The 25,725-nt window shown below is 46.1% G+C and overlaps 1 protein-coding gene across 1 annotated transcript in view; it reads right to left on the reverse strand.

The window, feature by feature from the left end:
* PBX3 (pre-B-cell leukemia homeobox 3) overlaps window positions 1–25,725 on the reverse strand; it is a 269,677-nt gene that overhangs the window by 31,508 nt on the left and 212,444 nt on the right. Inside the window, exons 4-5 of the mRNA XM_015426062.1 lie at window positions 13,990–14,180; window positions 9,949–10,084 (exon numbers count right to left, since the gene is read on the reverse strand). Of these exons, the coding sequence (XP_015281548.1) occupies window positions 9,949–10,084; window positions 13,990–14,180 (327 nt within the window). The remainder of the gene's footprint in view (window positions 1–9,948; window positions 10,085–13,989; window positions 14,181–25,725) is intronic.

The following is a 25,725-nucleotide window of genomic DNA, read 5'->3' on the forward strand; positions in this document are numbered from 1 at the left end:
TGGCTGCTGCCTCACTAGCTACTCGTCAACTGCTTTGGAGGTCCAGTGCCCGGCTGTGGGCCCTATAAAGGGGAGTGCTTGTGCAGGCCCAGCCCTTCTTCCTGTTCCAACCAGGACTCCAGGAAGAGCCCTCCCGCTTTGCCAGTAGTGCCAGCGGGGAATCTGGGACTTAGCAGAGCTGCTGCCACCCAAGAAGATCTGCTGCCCTGCCCCGCCACGTGAGTCTCCCCCTCTCCCTCTGCCCAGGAGAAAGGTCAGAAGGACCCTAGCCAGGCTGTAAATTTCTCTCTCCTCCAATGGGCTTTAAAGCTATACGTGGGGTGGGTGGCTGGCCTGGAGAGGCGGCAGGGCAGAAGGCCTCTCGAGATTGGTTGGGGTGGGTGGAAGTGGGGGGGGGAGGAGCTGGGCTCTGCGTGCTGCTGAGTGAGCAGTTGTTGCCTCGTGGGGGGGGGGGGCACCCTGGAGCCAGTGGGGCAGAAGGCTCCTTCAGGTTCAGGAGCAGGGGGAAGGAGATGAAGGATATAAGGGGGGAGTTGGGAGGATGGAGGTCCTGGTGGGGGTGTCCTTTTAGTAGCAGTTTTAAGGACATAACATGGGCCAGTGACCCATCGAGTCCAACAGTCTGTGTCACACACAGTGGCCAAAATCCAGGTGCCATCTGAGTTCCAACAATGGTGCCAGAACTCCAGAAGCCCTCCCAGTCTTGCCCCCCTGTTTTAAAGACCAACAAGATTTTTAGGTTATAAGCTTTTGTGACTCTTGTAAGCTTATACCCTGACAAAACTCATGTCCACGTGTTACTGCACTCAAATCCTACTGCAGGCAAGCATGGCTACTCCCTGAAAATATTTTGTTTAAGTAAATTGGGCAGTCCACACTGTGGAATGAAATAATACTGGCCTTCCTCACAGGGTTGCTGTAGGGGTCACTGTGAAAATGTAATTGAAAATATAAGTGACCCATAGAATTATCATTGTCTAAGAATTCAATGGCAAAAAAACACAACCTTTCTCATCCTCAGCTACCCAGATTTTAAGGCAGGCAGTAGATTTGTAGTTTGACTTTATGCTTGTGATGGGAGAGGGGTGTGTGTGTGTACCTTAGATGGTTTTTAATGTGCTCCCCCCCTGCAAGTGGTGTCTACTGTGGGAGCCAGAGAATACTGCTTGCCAAAATATTTCACTGTCAAGAAAAATTTCAGGAAATAGATAAGATGTTGTGCCAGCAGCTCAAAGCTGCTTTTATTCTTGCCGGATGCTCTCTCTCTCACTGTACATGTAGTATATAATTGCACAATGAAAAGGAAAGGTAGCTTTAAGCTCATCACACATAATTCTTTCTTTGCTGGGCAGTATGCTCAGCTCCTGGGGCCATACATAATACTCATGAAGCAGGTTTAGTAAAATTTAATGGCCTGTGGACTGAGGAATTTTCATTAATTTGGCATAGAATAACAAATACTCAGCAAAATACAGCTAATAAACACATGTACAGTCTGAAAATAACCTTGAATTTGCAGAATCTGAGAGACCTCTTGATGACAGCAGGTATATACTTAAATGGACTGAAGAACTAAGAAATTAAGAGGGGCTTTATGCCTTTATGTATATGATCATTTATCAATTACAATTTTATTCTGCTTTTCCTCCTGTGACGTATGTTAGGCTGAGAAAATAGCTATATTCAAGTCCAGTAGCACCCTAGAGGCCACCAGATTGTCAGGGTATGAGCCACAGGGTGCGGTCAGATGGCATGCTGAGAGTGGGTTAAACGGCTCCGGCCCCGTGTGTGTGTGTGTGTTTTAACCTGGAGAATTGCGGTCACACTCACCACCTTGTTCCAGATCGCTGCGCAGCCACATCGCTCCCCGCCGTCCACACACAGGAGCGTGCGTTGATGGTTTTTTTTCTCTCTCTCTCAGTTTGGGCATGCGCACAGGCGGCATCTGTAGAACTAAAATTTTCGTGCGTGCGCAGAACATAGGGCTGCTAAGTGGGGGTGGGGAAACCCCCGCTTTGGAGGCCCGATTTCCGCCGCGGTGGAATCGGGCCCCGGGGGGAACTCCGCCCCCCGAAGCTGTGTCACAGGAGGTGACGCAGCCACGTCGCTCACGTTGGGGGCGTGGCCCAGATTGTCGGGGGGAACCATATGATTTCCCCCCAATGATCTGGGCCACGCCCCCAACGTGAGCGACGTAGCATGTCACTTCCTGTGACGTGCTGGTGGCGCGCGCGTGCACGTCCTGGGAGAGCTCCTGGAGCCCGGCAAGGCTCCCCCGCCGGCAAGGGTGAGTACACTTGGCAACCCTAGCAGAACAGCGATTTCCATTTCAACCCGACTGCTGTAACACTTCCCTTTAAACTTTAAAGGAACACTTCCCTTTAAATGTTTACCACAAAACTGGCCTCCGTGAGATCCTGAACTCGTCTTAACACTAAAACTAGGCACTGTTTAAACATTGTTTTTAATAACACAGCGGCCGTCTGAACGCACCCTTAGAGAGTCAAAGTTCCCTACATCAGATATGATAGTTTCAGAGAAAGACCTTTCATCAAATTTCTAGAATTATTTTAAAAAGCCACACATCTCATAGTTGCTCCATGTTTGAGTTCTGCATGTATGTTTTGTATGTCCATAAACTGAAATTAAAAATAAATAAATAAATGTAGGCTTGCTCACAACTTTTATGGTTTGGCTCATGAAGAAAAAAAATTGCACACAGAGCTTCAGAGCTTAGAGGGTTAGCATATCTATGGACCCTCTCCAGTTATCAAAGTGCTCATTTGAGAGACTGGACCGCACAAGGGCCTACAGCTGAAGATCCTAGCCATACCCTTCCTCCAATTACTACAAAATACTCGCTACTGAATTTTTTAAAACTGCGTCCTCCTTTCTCCTCATTTTAAAAACTATTGTGGTCAATGGGAAAACAGGTGGACAAGAGGAAATTTTGGCAAGGGGTGGGTGGGAAGCTGTACCTGCTAAACTTCACTCTTCCTCATGAGTGTTTACAGTAAAGGAGTTTTTGCTGAACTTCCCTCTTCCTCAGCAGTGTTTACAGTAAAGGAGTTTTGCCTTCTCTCTCTCTCTCTCTACACCATTTAGTGGAAAGAGCTAAATTCAAATCCGTGAAGCCCAGTAGGTGATCTTGGGCTAGTAGTAACTTTCTCCCAGCACAATCCGTTTCACAGGACTGTGGTAATGACAAAACTGGAAGAAGTTAGAGAAGTCAGATAGATTGCTTTGAGGCCCTTGGAAGAAGTGGGGGGGGGGGAACTGTGAGAAATAAATAAATGGAGCAGAGCCCCATCCAAGCTCCTGTAACTGTGTAATAACCTGCTTCCTATACAGCTCTTCTCATTCATATGGACAAGAAGGACAAGAACTACAGGTCCAGATCCCAAATATCTCGTTCCCTTCTTTGATGGGTGCCATCAGAGTTTTAGAAACAGACTCTAGGACTTCATATTGGCTTGGCATATCACCAAACTCGCACCACCACCTGATTCCTGACTCATTTGGACAGCCCTAAAACAAACACGTAAGACACACTGATTTCAGCAGAGAACACTGTTCTGCAATGCAGCACTTCCCACTAGCTTAGATGGCTTCTAAGAAAGGATGTCAATATATATTTTTTTTAAATGCCCTGACCTGGATAGCCCAGGCAAGCCTGATCTTATCAGATCTTGGAAGCTAAGCGGGGCTGACCCTGGCAAGTGCTTGGATGGGAGACCTCCAAGGAATACCAAGGCTGGGATGCAGAGGCAGGCAATAGCAAGCCACCTCTCTGAAATGTCCAAGCCCCAGTAGGGGTCACCAGAAGTAAACGATGTCTTCCAGGCATACACACAGACTACTCACACACAAAAAAGAATATATTAAAAAAAATGAAAATAATGAACAGGTAAAAAAATTCACAACAGGAAACATTAAATGACCGACATTAGCTATGACAGCTAAAATGGAACCTCCATATTCAGAGGCGGTACGCATCTGAACAGCAAGTGCTGGGGACGAGCATCAAGACAGCTCAGCACATTGATACCCTGCCTATCAGCCTCTGGCTGACTGTTGACAAAGAACCTGGATCTAAGGACCTAGCAACTCAGCCAGGCAATTCTTGAACTCCCAGTCTTGACAAACGAGAATGCTCCATGCATGTGCCAGAGTTTCCAACTGCACTTACACAGGTTGCAGAAATGAAATGGGCAGCTCTCCATCCCTCATGGAGGAAGGCTATGATAAAGGCATCAGCCCCACCCAATGGACTGGAGGTCCATCTGTAATCACAAAGGAGTCATGGCTTTCTATGTGATCAGGTTTGCGTGCTCTATTGCTTTTCAGCAAGGAACTTCAGAAGGCATATGAAGAGATCTCTTCCCTTAAAAAACATATCATACATGAATCTCACGTTTAAACTCTAATTAGCGTCTGCCGGCACAAGCTCTCCCATCAGCCAGAAGGTCTGAGACTAGGAAAGAGCTTTAGAAGCGCAAAGAGAAGTGGAGTGGAAACAACATACCCTGGGGCTGTTTAGCTTGTCCAATAGAGCCAAAACAGGAGGCTCTTGTGTTTATGCAAGGGTGGGGGTCTCCCCCCCCCCCAGTACTGCTGAGGACTAAGGAACTGGACGCTTCAGCTGTGCGTGTGTATGAACAAAACAGCCACGGGGCAAATTGCTTGCACAGGCTTGCTATGAAGCCTCCCAAGTTTTGGCTCCGAGGAAGAGAAGGGGAGAAAAAGAAGCTGCTTGTCTCTTGCCCCCAGGACAACAGAGACTTGGGTGGTGCAAGCAGCAATAGGCAGCCGTGAAGCAGAAGAGATGATGACGGAGTGCAAAACAGGGGAAAGAGATCTTGAGAACAAAAAAAAGCCTTCTACAGGGCCCTGCAGGCTCACGTTTGTTCCTGGAAAGTGTCTTAATTACAGCGAGGAGGAGGAGGAAGTTAATGTTATGTGCATCGGTGCAGCAAGTTGTAAAGGGCTGAATGCTTGTATTAGAGTGAACTTAACATTTTATATCTGTTACCAAAGCTAACAGAGGTAACAAACAGCAACATCACCACCTCCCAGATGTAACCTTTACAGCAATCCTGTAATACAGATTTCCATTGCTCTTGCTTATGCAGCTGGGTAGTTCACAGCCTGTGAATTTCCCTTTGCTGCACACAAGAAAACAAAGAATGGCTCCCCTTCATGCAGGGTGTTTCTGCTCCTCCTTGAGACAACAATGCCGTGTGCCCCCCACTGCACTGGAGATCTATTAACCAAATCCCACACTGGGTCTTAATTATACAGGAAAAAGTTCCCTTTGGAGCCCTTGCTCCCTAAGCATTCTAAAAGAGAACTTGTGAGCCTTTATCCTGGATGCTCAGACACACGCAGCCTAACACACTGGCTGGAAGACCCCTCTGCAAAGGGGATGGCATCTTGCCTTGCAAACCTGCTCACACCCAATATCACTTAGGACATGTCCCTGTTACCTCTTACACTAGCCCTTATTTCCTTTCTGGAATGAATGAGAAAATGTTTTCATTTGAACCAGGGGGCCCAACATGATGCCAAGTGGGGCTTTTTGGTTAAGTTTGGTGTAGTGGTTAAGTGCGCGGACTCTAATCTGGGAGAACCGGGTTTGATTCCCCACTCCTCCACTTGGAGCTGCTGGATGACCTTGGGCAAGCCAAAGTTTTGTCAGAGTTGTTCTTGAAAGAGCAATTCTCTATTTCTGTTTTGTATAGAAAATAATAAATAAAGCATTAAAAAAGAGCAGTTCTCTGAGAGCTCTCTCAGCTCCACCTACCTCACAGGGTGTCTGTTGTGGGGAGGGGAAGGGAAAAGAAGTTTGTAAACCGCTCTGAGACTCTGAGTAAAGGGCAGGGTATAAATCCAATATCCTTCTTTTGCCCAGCAAGACTTCTGACTGGCTGTGGAGATTTTTTAAATTGTTGCTTTGGCAGCAGCTGCCACCACAGCACTAGGATCTTTCCTGTGTGACTGGTTAAGTTGCAGCAGCCATTTTGTGTTTGTCTCTGTCTACTGTGGCATCCATTTTGTGGATGTGCCCACCACGCTGTGTGAGAACGCCAAAGGTGCCTGCAGGCTCAAAAAGGTTGGGGACCCCATCTCTGAACTAAAGAAGAGTGAGTTGAGTCAGACCAAAGATCTGGCTGGCCTAGCATACGATGAACCAAGAATGATGCTGAACATTTAGGATGAACTTTGCATCTGTGCATCTCCATGGCTGGGAAAGACCTTCCTCCATCTGAAACACTTTGGAAGGATGCTGCCAGTCAGTGCCACGATGTCACACCAACACTATTTTCTAAGGGCTCAACTACATGCGATGGTTTTCTTTTGTGTTTATTTTTAAAAACTTTTTGCTCTTTCACAAATGCAGTCTTGGGGACTGGAGAATGGTGTGTGTATGGGGGACTTTAGTCCTATCAACCACCATAATTTTTCTCACACAAAAAGCCACCTCAAAGCTGCTTTTATCTCCACTGGAAGGGGGAGGGGGGAATAAGATCAACTGTAACTTTTCCTCTGAAGGGACATACACAAATCAGAGGTGGCTATGCAGTGAGAAAAATGGCAGGAAAGGGTTAACATGTGTCTTCCCCCCCCCCCCAATGCCATTCTCCTACTTGCTAAAGCAGTCCCAGAGGCTACATTTGCAAAAGAAAAGAAGTGCCCTTAAAACACACACACACACAATGTGATCTGGGAAGTTCCTGGTTCAAAATCTTACCTCTACTTGGCCTTAGGTAAGCCACTCTCTCTCGGACTAACCCTCTCCATGGGAAATGTTGGAAGAACAAGATAATGTGCAAGAAGAATTCTGCACTGAAAAAGTATTACATAACAGCCAAATATTATTATGACTAGGCTAAATGGGCCAATTGTTTGATTCAGCAAAGGCAGCTGCATATGTTCCCCCCCCCCCCCCCAGCCATTCATGTAGAGGAACCAGACTGAGGCTTAATGTGTTAACTAGTCAGAAGTGTCCACTTTTAAAAGCTGTTTATTATCAGCTTCAGGTTATGAAGTTAGGTACAACAAAAATGAAAGGAGTAGTACTGGAAGCAGATGCCCTTTTGAAGTCACAGTGTACCCCAAAGGGATCCTCTGAAGCAAGCATGTATGTGGGAATGAGAGAACAGACACAGACTCCAGAGAAACCTTGAAAAGGCAACTCAGAAGATCCTAAAATCAAAGTTCCTTGATTTTTTTCCACTCAAAAAACTGAGCAAGAAAACTGAGGGCGGTAAACAGTAACATTCTGTTCCTGAGCAGGTTTCTTTTGTAAATGTGCTGAAAGTGAAAACTGAAATTTAGCTCCATTTAAAAACTTCTTCTTGAAGCATTTATGCCCCCCCCAGACGTAGCAACCAGCTCCCCCCACCAGAGAGACACACAATCAAAGTTCCAGTTTTCTGAAGCTGTGAGCTTTGCTTTGTCTTTCTGTGCACTGCTGGTGCAGCAAGCGGTTCACATTAAAGACAACTGTGATGTCTTTAAAGCCCTGAGTCGTTAAGCTGTATGTTTGGGCATGAATAGAAATCTAAAACTCTCCCCACAGCTAAAGTTGTCTCTTCTGAGGCAGCAAACACGGATTCTGCAGCAGTATTTTAAGGCTGTGACACTTCTAATGTACCAAGCGCCTCAGTCGTTTTGTCTACTAGAGTTTTTATTGCTAAGGCACAAACAGCTGTCATTGAACTGTTACTGAAGGGCTGTGTTCCAATTGGCTAAGGGTGAGAGGCTTCATAGGGGCTTCAACCAATCGAAGGAAAATTGACCCATAAAAAATACATTTCAATGTATTGACTCAACATTAAGATTTAATGAGCTTATGGCAGGCGAGACAGACCAGCCCATCTAACAATCTGATTGACAGGTAAGGGATTTCACATCATGGAACGGTGAAGAGACTGTTGCAAGCCTGCTATTCCCTGTGACAGCATGCCAAGATGTGCGGTTAGAATTTATACAGCCTGTACCTGTATGATCTGGGGCAGTACTCAATGGTGGAACTGCAGCTTTGGAACTAACTACCGATACTGATGGAATGCAGGGACAGAATGGGAAAGGACTAAGGTTCGATGGTAGAGCACTTGCTTTGTGTATAGAAGGAGCCAGATTTAGTTCTTCGCATCTCCAGTATTTACTATATCTCAATGTACCAGGTCCGGGGGAAGGAAGACCATTCCATACTCGAAACCTGAGAGAAACTCTGGCCATTATAGCAGACAATATTAGCATTTCCTATTAGTTGGGCATTTTTCATGCAGAAAGATTGAATTGATAAAAAACTGAAAAGCCAAACTGTGAAAATGTTGCTGCATCCTCCCTCCACCTACAAAACTCTAGCAGATCTCAGCTCTGAAAAGCAGTCTGCCAGTGCCACAATGGACTTCCCATCGTATTAAATGAAACCATGATTCTGTAAATACACTGCTGTCCAGAATTCTGATGTATGTTGATCATCATGGACTCCTTCAAGTCCATAGGGATGAGATAGACAGAATCAGAGACAGTTACAACTGTGTACCCTCTGATCAGCAGGGAGGGCATATCTAAGCACAAATCAGGGCCACGGGACTCATGCAACATACCAAGGATGCATGACCAAAGCAAACAGACTAAGGGTATACGGCAGCAATTATAAATTTGCATTACCAATAGTAATGGTGGCTCTTGCACAATCGCCAATCCATTGGATTTACGCAGGAGAAGCTGCTGATGGCTTGAGCATCACTGAGACTGGATGGTAAAAGGGAAGCAGCAGAGGATACAATCAATATATCCTACTGATTTCAGTTGGAAAAACTTGGATTGTAAAGAATGCGGGTTAGATGCAAAAGCCACATTTCAATGGGGTGAATCAGCAAGTTCTGCCCAACACTTAAACACATGAGGAAAAATGTAGGTGGTCTTATGGTCTCAGAGCTGGAGAACTTCACACCTCTACAAAGCCACAGTACCTGAATTAGAAGCTGGCAGACTTCAACTGCCAGGTCTTACTTCTTTTTCCTTCCTACACTATTAAAGGCACAGGGCCATCGCTCAAAGGTACAACATGTGCTTTGTGCAAAGGATGGCCTGGGTTTTCATTTCCTGCCACCTTCACTGAGCAGAACCTCAGGAAGGAAGGGAACATCCCTTCAAGGCCCTGGAAAACTGCAACTAGAGAGGGCAAGCAGCACTGGCTGGTTGAACAGGAACCTGGGCTTCATATAAGACAACTATGTACTTTCACCTGAAGCTTTACTCTTTATCGTTCAATATGCTGCCAAAAGTTCTTCAAACAACACTGGGGGGTGGGGTGGGGGGTGAGAGATCAAAACTAATTGAAAATCAGTGTAGTGTAGTGGTTAGACTAGGATCTGGGAGACCCTGTTTCAAATATAGACTCTACCATGGAAACTTGCTGGGTGACCTTGTGCCAGTCACGCATCAGCCTAAGCTACACCCTGACCTGGATAGCCCAATATATTCAGATCCTGGAATCTAAGCAGGATCGGCCCTGGCTAGTATTTGGATGGGCGACCTCCGAGGAATACCAGGGGCGTGACGCAGGGGCAGGCACTGGCAAACCACCTCTGAAACATCCCTTGCCTAGTGGTGCATAATGTTGAAAGAGCTAGAACTTTTGGCTGCCAGACAATCTTAGGATCTCCTGGCTATACTACACACACTGCCATATGATAAATTAATTGATTAGCCTAAGCTACCTCACAGGACTGTTTTGAGGGTAAGATGGAGGAGATGAGAATGAGGTAAACTGCAGTGGTTCCCCCATTAGGGAGAAGCGCAGGGTATAAATGAATTAAATAATAAATAAAGATTCCTCCCTGGCAGTGCTCGGCTGTGCCAGATTCTGGATGCTACTGGGCAGACAGAGAAGCCCTTCTTCTTAAGCAACCTGTGGCAGCCCCAGCCTACCTGTGATACTGTGATGCTGCATTTCTTTGCCAGCTCTTCTTTGGCTTCTTCACTGGGGTAGGGATTGCTGAGGTGAGAGTAAAAATACTCATTCAAGATTTCTGTGGCTTGTTTACTGAAGTTACGCCTTTTCCGCCTGAAAAGTGAAGAAAACAAAAGAAATAAAAGAAATCTCAGCTGTGAGAAGTGATCATTGAAAGCTAACCAGGATGCGCACGCAGGGCAAGGGTTTCTCTAGCTTCTTCTTGCTGAGAATTAAAGCTAAGCTTTAAAAGAAAGGAAGTTTGAACAGCAGCCGTTTGGTAGCAGGCAATTCCGATCCGAACCACAGCATGGGTTCTTATTCTAAACCCCTCCTTGCTGTTTTTCCCTGCCTCTCAGTCCCGCTTATCAGTCTTTCAATTCTTACAGTCACCACAGTGGGAGATACTATCAGAGACCCCCCAGTGTCAAATCTAGCCTGACGCTGAATCTGAGTACAGCTAGGATATTTCACCCCCTCGCTTAAGCATTCTGCCACAAGAAGGCAAAAGCAAGAGGATAAGAAAGAAGCAGTGTTTTGACAGGCGTTGCTTGCCTAGGAAAAAAAAAATTCCAGACCTACAACCCCCTACCCACAGAAACAGGACCTAAATCCCAATGGCAGTCAAGTTCTAAAAACTTAGTAGAGATATTTGCCAACCAGAATTTCAGATGGATTTACATTTGTAGGCTGTGTCTTAGATATTTATAAGATACAAGTACCACGAGAAAACAATTCTATGAAGTATTACATCAATGACATCCTTGTAGTAGGTTCTGGGCCGCTGATGCATTGAACTGGTCCGAACTGCAAGAACTTTGAGAATAAATATTTCTGCCTACTGGATGAACACTTCATGAGCATGAGGAAGTGAGTTCTGACTCATGAAAGCTTGTGCGGGAATAAATTTTGTTAAGTCTTTAGGGCGTCACTTTGCTCCTGTTTTGTTTTGCTGCTACAGACCAATATGGTATTTAAAGGTAAAGGTTCCCTTGCTTGAAAGCCAGTCTAGGGTTGTGGTGCTCATCTCCATTTCAAAGCCGAAGAGCCAGCGCTGTCCGAAGACGTTTCTGTGGTCATGTGGCCGGCATGACTAAACACCAAGGCGCACGGAACGCTGTTACCTTCCCACCAAAGTGGTACCTATTTATCTACTTACAATGTCTTGCTTTCCAACTGCTAGGTTGGCAGGAGCTGGAACTAGAGACGGGAGCTCACTCCATCATGTGGCACACTCGGGTCTCGAACTGCTGAACTACTGACCTTCCACAGCCTGCAGTTCAGCGTCTTAACCACTTGAGCCACCGTAGCTCCTATATGGTATTTAGATAAGAGTAAAAGCTTTAACAATGCATAGGACTAGTTGCTGGTATTTCCTGTCCAGATGAAGGCAGGTTCAGGGTATTTTTGCACATATGCCATATGCCCAGATTTATGGGAAGAATATTGCAAAAAAAAGTTATGGATGCTATCGGTTATCAAATTCCATCACAAGCTACTGTTAAATTATTAAGGTATTTGAAGAAGAAAACACAGATGGCTAACTGTTATCAATCCTTCTAATTGCAAAGCTGATGAATGTTAAGACTGGTCATGCTGATTCAGACCAATGGTCCATTCAGTCCAGCAGGCTGCCTCCAAAGTGGCCAGTCAGATGCCACCGGGAATCCCACAAGCAGGGCCTGCAGTCAACAGGTTTCACTTGCTGATTGCTGCCCAGTATCTGCCCAACACTAAGGGATTCTTTGAAAACGGGAGGTCATATTTGGCTATCATGACTAATGATCAATGACACACCATAAAGATTTAGACTAGGGCTTAACTGTTAAATATGTTGATGCACTGCTAAAGATGGAGAGTTTCTGAATGGTTACATACTCATAACGCTCATGTTCCGTTTTTTAAACTGTGAGTTTCATTCAAGTTCTTAAAGAGCTCTGAACTATGTTCTTCCACAAACTGCTCTGCCTTCCGTTTCTTTATCTGTACAAGAGTGTTAAAACGTGCTCTAAGTGTTTCTCCTCCAAGCTCCAGTCCCCCTCCAGGATCCCAGCCTATGCCCCTGGATGACTACTCCATAGGGAGCTTCCATCTGGCATGCTGCAGCCTATCAGTATCATGGCACACCTGTTCCCCAGCAATCAGCTGTTCCCCTCTGGAATCAGGTTTATCTCATCACTTTCACTGATTTTGCCTTCAGTTCATGCTCTTTGCAAACAACCAACTTGCGTTCCAAAGGTGTTCTCTTTCTTTCCAGCTTTGGGTTCCACCACAAGTAACTTGTTTATTAGCAACGCTAGTCTGCCTTTGTTTAATACGTAGAAGCCAGTGCTAGTCTCCAGTCCTCATAGTGCATACATGACAAAGAATCTTGTAAGCAACCAGTGCAGCCCAATTTTGAAGCCACCCCTTGGCTTCAGAGAAACCACACACCACTTAGCAGCCACACCTCTCAGTTCTGCTGTACTGGGAATCTCATATCCCTTGAAAGCTCACATTATATCAGTACAGCCAAAGCAATTCTCACTTACGCTGGATGATCCAGTTTTGGCTTCTCACACACCCAGTAGTGGAGCCTCATGAAGGCTGAGGACAGTATGAACATTTCATGGGCAAGAGGAGCTAGTTTTTAAACACTCCCACCATCTTCAATACAACTGTATCTGTCTCTATCCCAGTACAAGCCCCCCAGCCGCGTTCTATGGTTTCTCCATGGAGGTCATTTTGAACCAAGAAAAAGCCAGCTAGAGAGACCACCTGTTAAGCCATTGCCTGTGTCCTCACCAACATACCTCCCTCTTTCCAGATGTCAGCAAATTTTCTGTTAAGGTAAACATGTTTGTGCATAAACACGTAAGCCACTTTAAAGTGTGATAAGCATACCAAAAACATGTGTGATGAGCCAAAATTGAAGGCGCAACCACCATTTGGGGTGTGGGTACACATGTGGATAAAGAAAACTGAGAAGCTGGGGACACACTGCAGCTGAAGGACCCACTGTTAAAACGTCTGCCTTCACCTGAAGTCAGCATGGGATGTTGCTCTAGTACAAATGCATTAGTTCGTCAGTGGCACAAGTTCATGCCATGTTTGCAACTAAAGTGCTCTTTTCATCATCCCTGTCCCCTTCTTTGGGAAAATGGCTGCATTTAAAGGCTTGGGCATAGCAAAGATTCCCTTTGAAAGCCCCATGCTGAGACACCCTGAGAGCTCACAGATAAGAGATTCCCTGAGCCAAACGCTTCTCAGGGCACACGCAGCTCATCCAAAAGGCTGGTTTCATTTGCCAGCCTCTATGACTGTCCAGTCCTCTGCTGCTGAAGGGTTTCCCCCATCAAGTCAGCTTCTTAGAAGTGCAAATTAAAAGGGTATTGAATGGTTAACACTTACTAACAACTGCCATATCAACATAAACATAACATGGGACTCTGGGGCAAGTGATGCTCTGTCATCTTGGTGCTTGGGGGGGGGGGTCAACAGTGGGAGGGCTTCTAATGTCCTGGCCCCACTTGTGGACCTCCTGATGGTGCTGGTATTTCTGGCCACTGTGTGACACAGAGTGTTGCACGGGATGGGCCTTTGGCCTGATCCAACATTGGCATCTCTTATGTTCTTATGTTCTTATAAAGTAGCTGTTGCTAATGTTCCACTCCCCTTCTCTCCCCACTCGCTTTAATTGGAGTCTGAGTGATCTCAGTGACCCTTCTGTGAAATTCCCAAACACAGAGAGATGGTTGCAACTTACCCCTTTACGCTGAATAGAAAGTGGGCACAGATTTGGGGGAGGAAGGAAGGAAGGAAGGTTTTTGTACCCTTTGTAGGTCACTGGATAAGACTAACACTCTGCAGATCTGTCCTTACCTCAAACTTTCCAAACCTTCTCCCTTGCCTGCTTTGACCCCTGCACCAAGAGCACTCTGTCGCTATTGTATTTTGCAACGCCAAACATCATACTGTATACAGTAAATAGTGAAGACAGTTGCACCAGATGAGCCACTGAACAGCTTCCAGTCACCTACCTGGCGTCAAGGAACCGTGATCTCAAGATCATGACTGCTTCACAAGTGCTTTGTTTGAGCTGCATCTGAATGGAGCTGAACTTCCGATGGATGATGCCCACCATCCTCTCAATCTCCTTTGGAGAAATGGGACGCGTCCGGCTTTGCTCTCGGAGAAGGTTCATCACATGCGTGGTAAATTCGTTACATGCCTAGGAAGGAAAGGGCCAGTTAGAAGGCAGCTCTGACATGCCAGTTAAGAGTCTTTGATTCCCCCCCCCTCGCAATTAACCCCAAGTTGATGACATGTTCTATGAAGGCAAGGTCTGATGGCAAGTCATGCAGCAATCTTGCTGAAGCTAGGCAAGTGTGAGTCTGGTCAGGGTTTCAATGGCAGACTGCCTGGGAATCCTTGGATAATGGAAGGAAGAGGTAATGTACATATAATTTAGTTAAGATCAAATAGTCTGAACAGATTAGTCATGTCAAAAGGGACCAAAGGAATCAGGTTCTGGGCGATTATCACTGAGGCTGTTTGGTAACATATCAACTGCGAGATTTTCATCAGTAATACCCAAAAAGGTGCAGGATTTTAGTGCCTGGATTATCTTACTAGAGAAAACAATGGAGAACAGGGCAGGTGGCTGAGTGGTGTTCAGCTCTGAGAAAAATCCTGATGTTTACCTGAATCTGCATTGATCTCTGGGGGACTGGCTGGGACATGATTTGAGTATGTCTATGATGTGTGTAAAAGAATCAATTGCATAGCACACTCTTCCCCACCGTATTCCCCTCACAAACTAATTTTCCATCTTTAGCCTTTTAAAAAATACCCCACTTGAGGAAAGAGTTCTGCGCAACTCCAAAGCTCTCTTACCATATTGTGAGCTAAGGCATTTACTGCTGTGCAACTCCTTGGGTGACCTTGGGCTAGTCACACACTCCCAACCTTACCTATATCAGAGTTGCTGTAAGAACCAAACGGGAAGAGACAACCACATAAAACAACTCTGAACTCTTAAGGAAAGGGCAGGGTAACAATGTAGAGTTAGAATATCCTGAAGAACGGGCACCCGTCATCAGAAGCATGAGCCTTCCCCCCCAAAAGAAGTTTCCATGTCCACAGTCTCCTTTCCTCTGTTCTTCTGCCCTTTCTACCCATGACATCACATCCCAAAAGAAATCTGCTTCATGCATATAATTTTTCATACCTTTGAAACCTGCAAGTCACAACCCTACTTTCACTGCTCCTCTCTCATGCTCAACTCCTTTCAGCCTTTCCAAACAAACATGACATCCCAGACTCCTTCACTGCTATACTTCCTATCTCTTTTTGGATCAAACCTGGCTTGCACAGACTGTGCCGGTTGTTTCTAGACTGCATGTTGGGACAGAGAGGGAAAAAAAATCACACATGTCTCCTATGAGCTCAAACTACCCATCCACAAAAGAGTTTGTCTGATGTGTCTCTGACTGATACACTGCTTTGGCTTTTCCTTATCAGCCTCTGTTGGAGGCTGGTAATTTGGTTGTGTCTCTGTATCAGGACTGAGTGGACCACTCTGACACAATAGATAACACTGCCGCCTCACTCTTGGAGAAGGCTTTCCATTGAATTTCATGAGTCGGCACGCTGATCATTCATTCTTCCTGTGAGGAGTCATGCTCAGAGCAGTTATTTATACAGAACTGCACAGGGTGGCTCCTTCAGGGAATAGATAACTTTCACATTTTAAAAGCAAGCTTTTCAGGTGCAAGGAAAAAAAGTACACCTCCAGTTTTAATCCAGGGAAGAAGCATACTGTGGCTATCCAAAGTTGGGAAAAACACTGTGCTGCACTAACAGTCACTGTCTTCGCTGCCTCCATTACTCCATAGGTCAATCTTAAGCCGTATTATATCCTTCTGAGCTAGGGTTGCCAAATTGACTCACCCCTCGGAGCGGGGGAGCCCTGCCGGCGTCCGGGAGGTTGCGAAGACACGTGCGCCGGGAGCACATCACCGGAAGTGACGTGCGACGTTGCTGACGTTGGGGGCATGGCCGGGCTCGTCGGGGGGGGAACCATATGGTTTCCCCCCCGACGGGCTCAGCCACGCCCCCAATGTCAGCAACGTGGCTGCGTCACCTCTGGTGACGCAGCTTCGGGGGCGGGGTTCCCCCCGGGCCCCGATTCCGCCGGGGCGGAAATCAGGGCTCTGAAGCGGGGGATTCCCCGCCCCCGGGCCCATTTGGCAACCCTATTCTGAGCCCACCGACTTCAACTTAGAAAGGTTTAACTTGGCTCAGGATTGCACTGTCAGTGCAGTCCCTGTCTGGCCCAATGGCCTGCAGAGAGGTAAAGAGGTGAAGAGTGAAAAGTTTACACAGCAGAGAGAGAGAGAGAGAGAGAGAGAGAGAGAGAGAGAGAGAGAGAGAGAGAGAGAGAGAGAGAGACTCATCCTTCTTTCCTCCAACATTTGCTGGGAACCTCTCTTGTAACTTATTAACCGAAGCCATCTATGAATGCAAACGCTGATTAGCAATTTGGCAACAGACCAGCACATCCGCAGGATTCATAGAGCTTCCTTTTAAACCAGTAGTTCATACATGATTAATTAGAACATCTCATTTATGTAGTGTGCACTTTAGCTCATTACTCTAAGTAAAATTTGTTAAGTATTTACATTTAGATAATTAAAATCTGGGTACACCCTTAAGAAAGACGCATACACTCCTGGCAAAGTGATTCCTCTCTGCCTTTACATGCCTGAGAGCAAAAATTACAGGCGAACTCCCCACCACCTCACTCCAGAGGCAATGCCCCATGAAACCACAGTTTCTCACCCCAAAGGACACAGTAGCCCTTTTCAAACTGCCTTTGTATTTCCGTTTTAGTAACTGGTAGCTAATGGGTTTTTTCTGTCATTTCAGACAGACACATTTTAGTAACTGGCTGCTAGTGGAATTTATTTATCTGTTCATACAAAGCTGCTTCTGTCGGATTAGCAAAGCATGATTGAGCCGCTTTTGAGTGAAACAGCTTTTTTCCGTTTTCTGCCCCTTTGTTGTGCTTCTGAATCGCCATGGTGTGATGCTTAAAATGTACATAGGGCTTCCTACAATGCTGCTTCCCCCCCACACCCTTTTTCGCCACGCGATCTTCCTCAGGCTTTTCATTAACGTTCTAAGCTGAGTGCTATTGCGCTAAACCAATATAGCACTTCAGTGTTATAGTGACACCATTGAGATGCCTTGACTCCATTGACTCAACAGAGTCAAGGCATCTCAAGTGCTATATTGATACAATGAGATTGTGGCTGTTGTTACCTGGAAACAAGAGGAGTCAAGTAGCTCATTGGGCAGTGGGCACTCTGGGCATCAGTTGATTGATGTGACAGACATTGCTAACCTAAGAAGGTGTCTGTATCAAACATCCTGATGTTCACCCATCCATGCAGCCCATCCATGTGACTGGCTGGTAAGTGACTTTTTGCCAAGAGGATCACAGGTATGTATCTCAAGAAGGCAAACTTCTTTTCTTCATGGGTTGAAGTTGGTGAGTGGTTTGTGTGCTTATCTGTGAGGCTATTGATCTTTGAATCATGGTCTCTATCTCTACTGGGGCTCAATTTCTGCTGGAGATGCTGCTGCTGCTGATCAACAGCTCAGTTATCTTTTATGGAGTGCTTCTGCACATACTTCACTGGTCTGTGCAGAGATCTAGGGTGCATTTGGAAAGCAGTGTGCCCTCCAAGTACTGCCAGAGGGCATCTTTGAGAGCACGGGCACCACTCTTCTCAGCCCATACAGTCCCTCACCGCTGGTGGGTCAAGCCAGGCAGCAAAGACTGGGGGAACAACTGTGTGATGGCCAGATGGAGTGATAAAGAGTGCCTGGAGAATTTCTGGATGTCTCAGGCCACTTTCTTTGAAATTGCTGACAGCCTGAGGCATCGCTTGGAGCGCCAAGACACCCACATGCGCCCTTATACTCCTGTGGGGAAAAGATTGGGGATTGTTCTGTGGTACCTCGCCAATCAGGATTGCTACAGAGAACTCCAAGAGCAGTTTGGAATAGGGCTGTCAACAGGTTCTCTGATAGTCAAAGAGGAAAATTTGGGCAGATGTCCTCCAAGTTCACTGTTGCTAGAGCCTCATCACAAAACAGTTCTTGAGAAAAGACCTCCGGATGAACAGAAGAGGCTGGCTCATCATCTTTGAAGGTGATGCTATGTGCCAATCTCTTGGGCTTCACGCTAGCATCTCCTTTTAGGATGCTGTGTAACTCCCTATAATAGGGAAACATGGCAGGTCAATTACCAGACCGTGAATTATGAGCTACCACTCACAAAGTTTCTGTTTTTGTGTGACATTCCTCAGGTGTCTGCTTATGGCCACTCCTGGATATTGCCTCTGAAATCCTCTGACAACAGTTATAATTCCTTTGAGAGGATCACAGAGCTTGCTGGATTCTCTCTTGCCCCCAAAATGCAAGGAGATCAAGAGTTTCCTGTTCCTTCCAAGCTTACCCCTCTCGCCCCACTCATCCTTCTCGCAGCTGACCGACAAGTCTAGCTTCACAGATGAGCACCCAAACCACTTGCCAACTTCAACCCACAAAGAGAAGAAGTTTGCCTCCCTGAGATATATACCTGCAATCCACTTTGCAAAAAACTCACTTACCAGTAGTGTTCCCTCTAAGCTGAGTGTGAGCTAGCTCACAGTTTTTTAGCCTCCAGCTCACACATTTTTGTCTTAGCTCAGGGAGGATGGCTCCAGAGCAAACTAAGGTATGAAGCAGCCAAACTACTCGCTCACAACTTTAATGCCAGTAGCTCACAAAGTAGAATTTTTGCTCACAAGACTCCACAGCTTAGAGGGAGCATTGCTTACCAGCCAGTCGCGTCTGTTCATGGATGGGCAAACATAAGGATGTTTGCTACAGACACCTTCTTAGGTTAGCAACGTCTGTCACACCAGTCTCTGATGCCCTGAGCACCCACTGTCCAATGAGCTACTTCTCTCCTCTTGTTTCCCAGCAACAACAGCCGCAATCTCACTGTATCAATATAACACTTGAGATGCCTTGACTCCACGGGGTCAATCTCAATGGAGCTGCTATAGCACTGGATTGCTATACTGGTTTAGCGCCATAGTACTCAATTTAGAATGTTTTTTTTTTTAAGTCAGAGGAAGATTGCATGGCAAAAAAGGGCAGGGGGGGAAGCGGTACTGTTTGAAATGACCATAGCGCTTCAGAGATGGCTCATGAACTGAAGGAAATTTGCTGTATTAAACCCCTGGCCCTGTATCGCTTTACTCAAAACCGGGCCAGCAACAGATAACATCCGGTCTATAACAGTAATGTGAAAATGGCCAGTGAATATACGTGTATATAGCTGGAGTACACATCTCTACTGTACACAAACAGGGAGACAGGCTCTTAAGCTCTCTGCAGCTGTCTTGCTACGACTGTGGCTCAGTGGTAAATTACATGCAGAATGTCCCAGGTTCAATCTCTGGCATTTTCTGACTTCAAAAGGACTGAGTTAGGTAGACCAATGGGACAACTCTGAATAAAGCAGCTTTGTATAAGTCTGGGCTACAGCCAACATTCCCACTAAGCTACGGAGCCTTGTGAGCAAAAATTCTACTGTGTGAGCTACTGCCATTAAAGTTGTGAGCCAGCGATACGGCTACTACCTGAATACGTTTGCTCTGGAGCCCTCCTTCCTGAGCTAAGACAAAAATGTGTGAGCTGGAGGCTAAAAAACTGTGAGCTAGCTCACGCTAACTCAGCTTAGAGGGAACACTGGCTACAGCTCTGTGGCAGAAGATCACCTCACAACTAAGCATCTTCATTTAAGGGATCCCTAGCTGGTGCTGGGAAAGGCCTTTTCGCTGTCTACTCCTGGAGATTCATAACATTTCAATCTAATCTATGCTGAGTCAGACTATTGGTTCAGTCAGAACAGACAATATCGAATAAGAGGGAACAATGCTCTGATTTGGTATGATCAGCTTTATCTTAATAGGTGAAGGTGAGAACACCTGTTTGGCATATAGTAGGCCCCAGATTCAATCCCTAGTAATGAGAAATTAATATGCATAATATTGTTTGCATAATTAATTCTACTAAATAAGGGGGAAGGGCGGTAAGCACAGCACTGAGGCCATCATCTTTACAAATACAAATGGGCTTCCACATGGTAAGTTTCCCTGCCCCAGTTCCCCAGCAGCGCCCCCCCTCCCTGGGCCACTGGCACTTTTCATTTTTTAAATAATTATGAATTTCATATCATTGTAATTATATATCATTATAACAATTATTATAACAGGTCCTGTGAATTCCTACTTTCATTTTTTTAAAAGTCTCTAGCCTCTTCTGTTGCCAAGATATGCCTTTACCCTTGTATCTCTGTAATGGAAGGAACCAAAGCCTGGAATTCACAGAATCTATTACACTTATTGTTATAATAGTATATATGTGGTGCATGCCCTGGTAACATCTAGATTAGATTACTGCAACATGCTCTACATGGGATTGCCCTTGAAGACTGTCTGGAAACTACAGTTAATGCTGCGGTACAGAATGTTGACTGGTATAGGTCGTAGGGACCATATCATCCCACTTTTGTTCCATCTATAATTTGCTTCCACGCCCAATTTAAGATGCTGGTATTGACTTTTAAAGCCCTGGTGGCTTTAAAGGACCGACAACTCCCATATGAACCTATCCAACCACTCCAGTGATCTTCTGAGAAGCCCTGCTTTGGGTGCCCCACTATTTGAGGCTAGATGGGTGACAACCGAAGAAAGAGCTGTTTTGGTGGTGGCACCAAAACCTTGGAAATGCTTTCCCAGGGAGATTCGCCTGTGTCCCTCTAGTCTTGTCTTCTGTCTCACTAACTGTCATTATCCCTCCCTTCAAAATGCTTTAATGTTCAAAATGTTTTAAGGTTTGCCACTTTGGGGGCCCTGAGTTGGGTAGAAAAGCAGCACCGAAGTGTTTATTCAATAATAAAAAAATTATACATTGTGTGAAGAAGCGTTTCTTTTGTCTGTCATTAATCTATTCCTAATCAATTTCACTGGGTGAGCCAAAAAGGAGGAGGAGGGAATCTCTCTATTCACTTTTTATATATCACAAAATATTTTATCAGCTCTATAATAATCCCAATTATAGTTTTTTCTAAACTAAAGAGCCCCAAATGCTTTGGCCTTTCATTATAAAGAAGGTGCACCAATTCCCTGATCATTTTAGTTGCCCTTTTCCAGCTCCATAATATCCTTTCTGCAATGGGGCAACCAGAAGATAGCTGTGCAAACGAAGGTTCCCAGCTGCTCTGGGTGGTTTGGGACGCTTACAATACTTTTGCCTACAGCAAAAATGTATTTCAATGTAATTATAGAAGATAGCTTTCAATATGTCATCTCTATTATAGTAGCTGTAAATTATGAAGAGAAGTATTTCTCCTGGCGCTAAGAAAGTAGAAAAGAAGCTGATGGCATGACACCTTTTCTGGAGCCCCCCCCCCCCCTTCTTGCTACTTTAAAATGCATCCCTCTAACTGGCAACAAATGTCAAAATCAAACTCTGGGTAGATTGTGTTCTGTGTGAGGGAGAGAAAAACGCTGCAATGTTGACCTTTCTTCTTGGGTTCAAAGAGGTGAGGACAGCATAAAAAGCAGTAAGAGGCACTCCAAAAAGGGGGGACGACAACAATAATTTGAGGGCCAAATCAGAGGACAGGAGCAGCAATTTGTACTTCCTGTTGCTTCTCCCATAACATTTCAATCAGGGGCTCCTAATCTCAGTAGAGGAGTCACAGATCAGCAGTAAAAGATTTGTTTTGCCTATAGTCAGGGCCGGTGCATCCACAGAGGCAGGTTAGGCACTTGCCTAGAGCGCTACCTGAAGAGGAATGCCACACTGGCCTGCCTGCCACTCTACTGAACCTCCCCTCCCTCTCCTCGCCTCGTCACCCTGCTCGGCTACTGCTCCACTCGCCCTGTGCTCCTCGGTTGGAGGGCGCTGCACTGGCCTGCCTGCTGCCCCTCCCCTGCCTAAGTCACCTCGCCAAATGCTCAGCTCGCTCTGTGCTCCTCGGAGGGCGCCACGCTGACCAGCCTGCCTGCCTGCTGCCCCTCCCCTCCCTTGCCTATTGGGCGCTTAGGAACAACGCCTGAGACCCTGTTGTTACCCTTTAGGGGTTTGTCCTGCAAACTGCAAGGGCCAAGCTGGCAAGGAGGGGAAGCCCATTTGGGTCCCAGACAGGGGCAGTGAGGCATTCCCGGCCATGCCAGCCGCTCTTATGTGTCTTGGGGGCTTCCCACATGACGCGAGTCGGTGTGCATTGTCACATCGCCCGTCACATGATCCATGCGCCCACAAGGAAGAGAAGTGGCGAGCCACCCTGCAGGTTGCAGACAGCATGGCCCGCCGCCATCCTCGTCCTGCTGGCAACTGGCTCCGGGACCACGATGTGGTCGCAGCCCCAGTACGTGAGCGAATGAGTGTGGCTGCTGCTTGAGCACCGCCCAGTTCCACTTCACCTATACTGACCACTCGGCAGTGGCGCCTGGCTGCGAGGTGCTGGATCAGGCATTCTGCTGCTACTGGGAGCTCCTTTTCCCTGGTGGAGGTCAGAGAAGTCAGGATTGCTTGTGTGTGCATGCGTGTGTGTGTGCTTGGTGAAGGATGCAAGTGCGCTCTGTGCATGCCCAGAGGCTCTCCCTTCCTTTACTTGCATTCTAGAGCTGAATGAAACCCTGGGTGTTGTTGATCTGGGTGACTGAAGAAGTGAGCAGTGCCTCATGAAAGCTCCTACCCTGCCACAAATTTTCTTAGTCTTTAAGGTGCTCCTGGACTCTTGCTCTTTTCAGATCTGAAGAAGTGAGCAGGGACTTAGAAAAGCTCCTACCGGGGGGGGGGGGCATTTGCATGGACCCCCCCACCTTTTCATTGTTACAGCTGATTTATGGCTATCCCGTCGGGTCTTCAAGGCATGGGAATGTGTCTGTGTGCATGTACATCTGTCTGAGTGGGAGACATTCCCACCCTTCCCTTTCCAGGACAGATCACAACGCTGTAGGTACGCAAGGCTAGATCAACAATTCCACTCACAGTGCCCAGGCATGGACAAATTTCTCAAAGATATTTCATATTTCCCCCCTCCTTATAGTAACTCTCATTTAAAGAAAACTGGGAAACCTAATGCAGCCCAATGAAGTCCCTGCCCTCCCCAAACTCTCCAGGGATTTCCCAACCCAGTGTTGTCAATGTTGTCCCTTCATCTCTGCCTCCCCTGGTATGTGGAATAGAAATTCACTCAAAAAATGTTTGAAAAGCTTTGTATTTAAAAGGCTTACTGTATTGGTCTAAATCCAGATGGGCAGCCATGTTGGTCTGAAAAAGTAGAACAAAGTCCAGTGGCACCTTTAAGACCAACAAAGTTTTATTCAAGGTATGAGCTTTTGTGTGCACGCACACTTCCTCAGATACATTGAAATGGAAGTTAACAGTCCATACCTATAGGCAGAGGGTGAACAGCAAATTAGCATACAGCATAATGAAGGTGTTTTAGCAACTGCAAAGACCAAACAGGAATAACAAGCTAAGTTTATATGGTTACCATTTGTTTGGATTTAATTATGGGGGAACACAGTGAAGCAAACAATTATGTCAAAATAGGAGACTGATGTGTAAACATATCCTTCTTAATTGTGGAATGCTAAGAGTAAGTAACTGAGACCCTGTTGTTATGCTCCATTCATCTCCTCTCAAGTATGGAGGTAATTAACAGTATCATTTTCTTTGAGGTGTGGTGAATGGTTGTGCAGTGTTATGTCTCCTCTGTCACCAGATCAGAGAAATACATTCCAATATTCATTGCATTGCATTCCAATCGCAATTCCAATCTACTATTCCAAATGAAAAATACACTACAATAAAGAGGATGTAAAGCCCTTCTTGGTGAAAATACACAGGTAAGGACTGAATGAGTTTAACATATGTAGTGAGATAAGAAACCAATATCCCTGTTAAGTCCTGGGAGGGGTTGTTTTGGGCATTGTAATAGCTTGTAATTCAGCAATTCAGCAATTTCCCTTTCCAGTCTGTTCCTGAAGTTTCTTTGCAATAAAACAGCTACTTTGAGGTCACCCCTTAAATGTCCGGGAAGGCTGAAGTGTTCTCCTACAGGTTTCTCAGTCTTGTGATTCTTAATGTCAGATTTGTGTCCATTTATCCTTTGGCGTAGGGTTTGACCTGTTTGCTGTGCTCTGTGTAGAGAACTGAAGGGTATTGAGGCATTTAATGGCATATGTAGAAGATGAGCATGTGAATAAGCCTGAGATGGTGTAGTTGATGTTGTTGGGTCCAGTGATTGTGTTGTCTGAGTGTATGTGGCAGCACAGTTGGCATCTGGGTTTATTGCAAGCTCTGGTACCAGTGTCCATGTTCAAATTAGTTGTTGCATTATTGTGGGTGAGGAGTTGTTTGAGATTGGGGAGCTGTCTGTGCACCAGAAAAAGTATTAACAAAAAAATGCACTGAAAATGTAAGTAAGGCCTGCAAGAATTTGGAACAAGCACTGATGCATGATGGAAACAAAGATATTGATGCTGAAGATCTGTGTTGTGAACTGCAAGCAGTAGCTTGAAGACTCCCAAAGTCTATGCCACTTCAAAGAGTACTTCTCTTCATACTTCAACAAAAACTCCAGGATAGTGTGCCTAATGTTTCTGTTCCTCTAAGGATCCTTCTCACACTTCCAGTGTCAGTGGCAAGTGGTGAAAAACAGGTTGCTTACCTGTAACAGGTGATCTCTATTTGTGCATTCACACCCATGGGATCTAGCGCATATGCGCTGGATCGATCGGCATCATAGCAAGCTCTTTTAACGGATTTTCGCGCCCAGACCTCGGGCATGCACAGGAACCCCACCACGCATGCCCAGAGGGGAGGGCACAGACATCCCGCCAGTTCCTTCAGATCGCCACAAATCAACCCCTATTGAAAATGTAGAAGCTGACAGCAGTGGGGAAGGAGGACGGGTAGTGTGAATGCACAGATGACCACTCGAAGATCACCAGTTACAGGTAAGAAACCTGTTTATCTTCAACGTGGTCTCTGTGCTTCCCACCCATGGGAGATTAGTGAGCAGTGGCCTACCTAGAGGAGAGTGCTGGCAGGTCCTTCACTGCGTAGCCGAAGACAGAATGTGACGTCCCATGTTGGTATTCGCGTTCTTACGGACGTCTAGGGTGTAGTGCCTTATGAAGGTGTTAGGCGTGGCCCAAGTTGTTGTTGTTGTTCAGTCGCACAGTCGAGTCCGACTCTTTGCGACCCCATGGACCATCTCCCGCCAGGCCCTCCTGTCTTCCGCTGTCCTCTGAAGTTGGCTCAGTTTCATGTTCGTTGCGTCGATGACACTGTCTAACCATCTCATCCTTTGCCGTCCCCGTCTTCTTTGACCTTCAATCTTTCCCAGCATCAGGGTCTTCTCCAGTGAGTGCTCCCTTCTCATTTGGTGGCCAAAGTATTTGAGCTTCAGTTTCATTATCTGGCCTTCCAGGGAACAGTCAGGGTTGATTTCTTTGAGGATTGACTGATTTGTTCTTCTTGCAGTCCAAGGGACTCTCAAGAGTCTCCTCCAGCACCATAGTTCAAAAGAATCTATTCTTCGGCGCTCGGCCTTCCTTATAGTCCAACTCTCACAGCCATACATGACTACTGGGAATACCATTGCTTTGACCATGCGGACTTTTGTTGGC

This window comes from Gekko japonicus, unplaced genomic scaffold (assembly GCF_001447785.1).
Source record: "Gekko japonicus isolate JY-2015 unplaced genomic scaffold, Gekko_japonicus_V1.1 scaffold22, whole genome shotgun sequence".
In the NCBI taxonomy this organism is placed as follows: Eukaryota; Metazoa; Chordata; class Lepidosauria; order Squamata; family Gekkonidae; genus Gekko; species Gekko japonicus.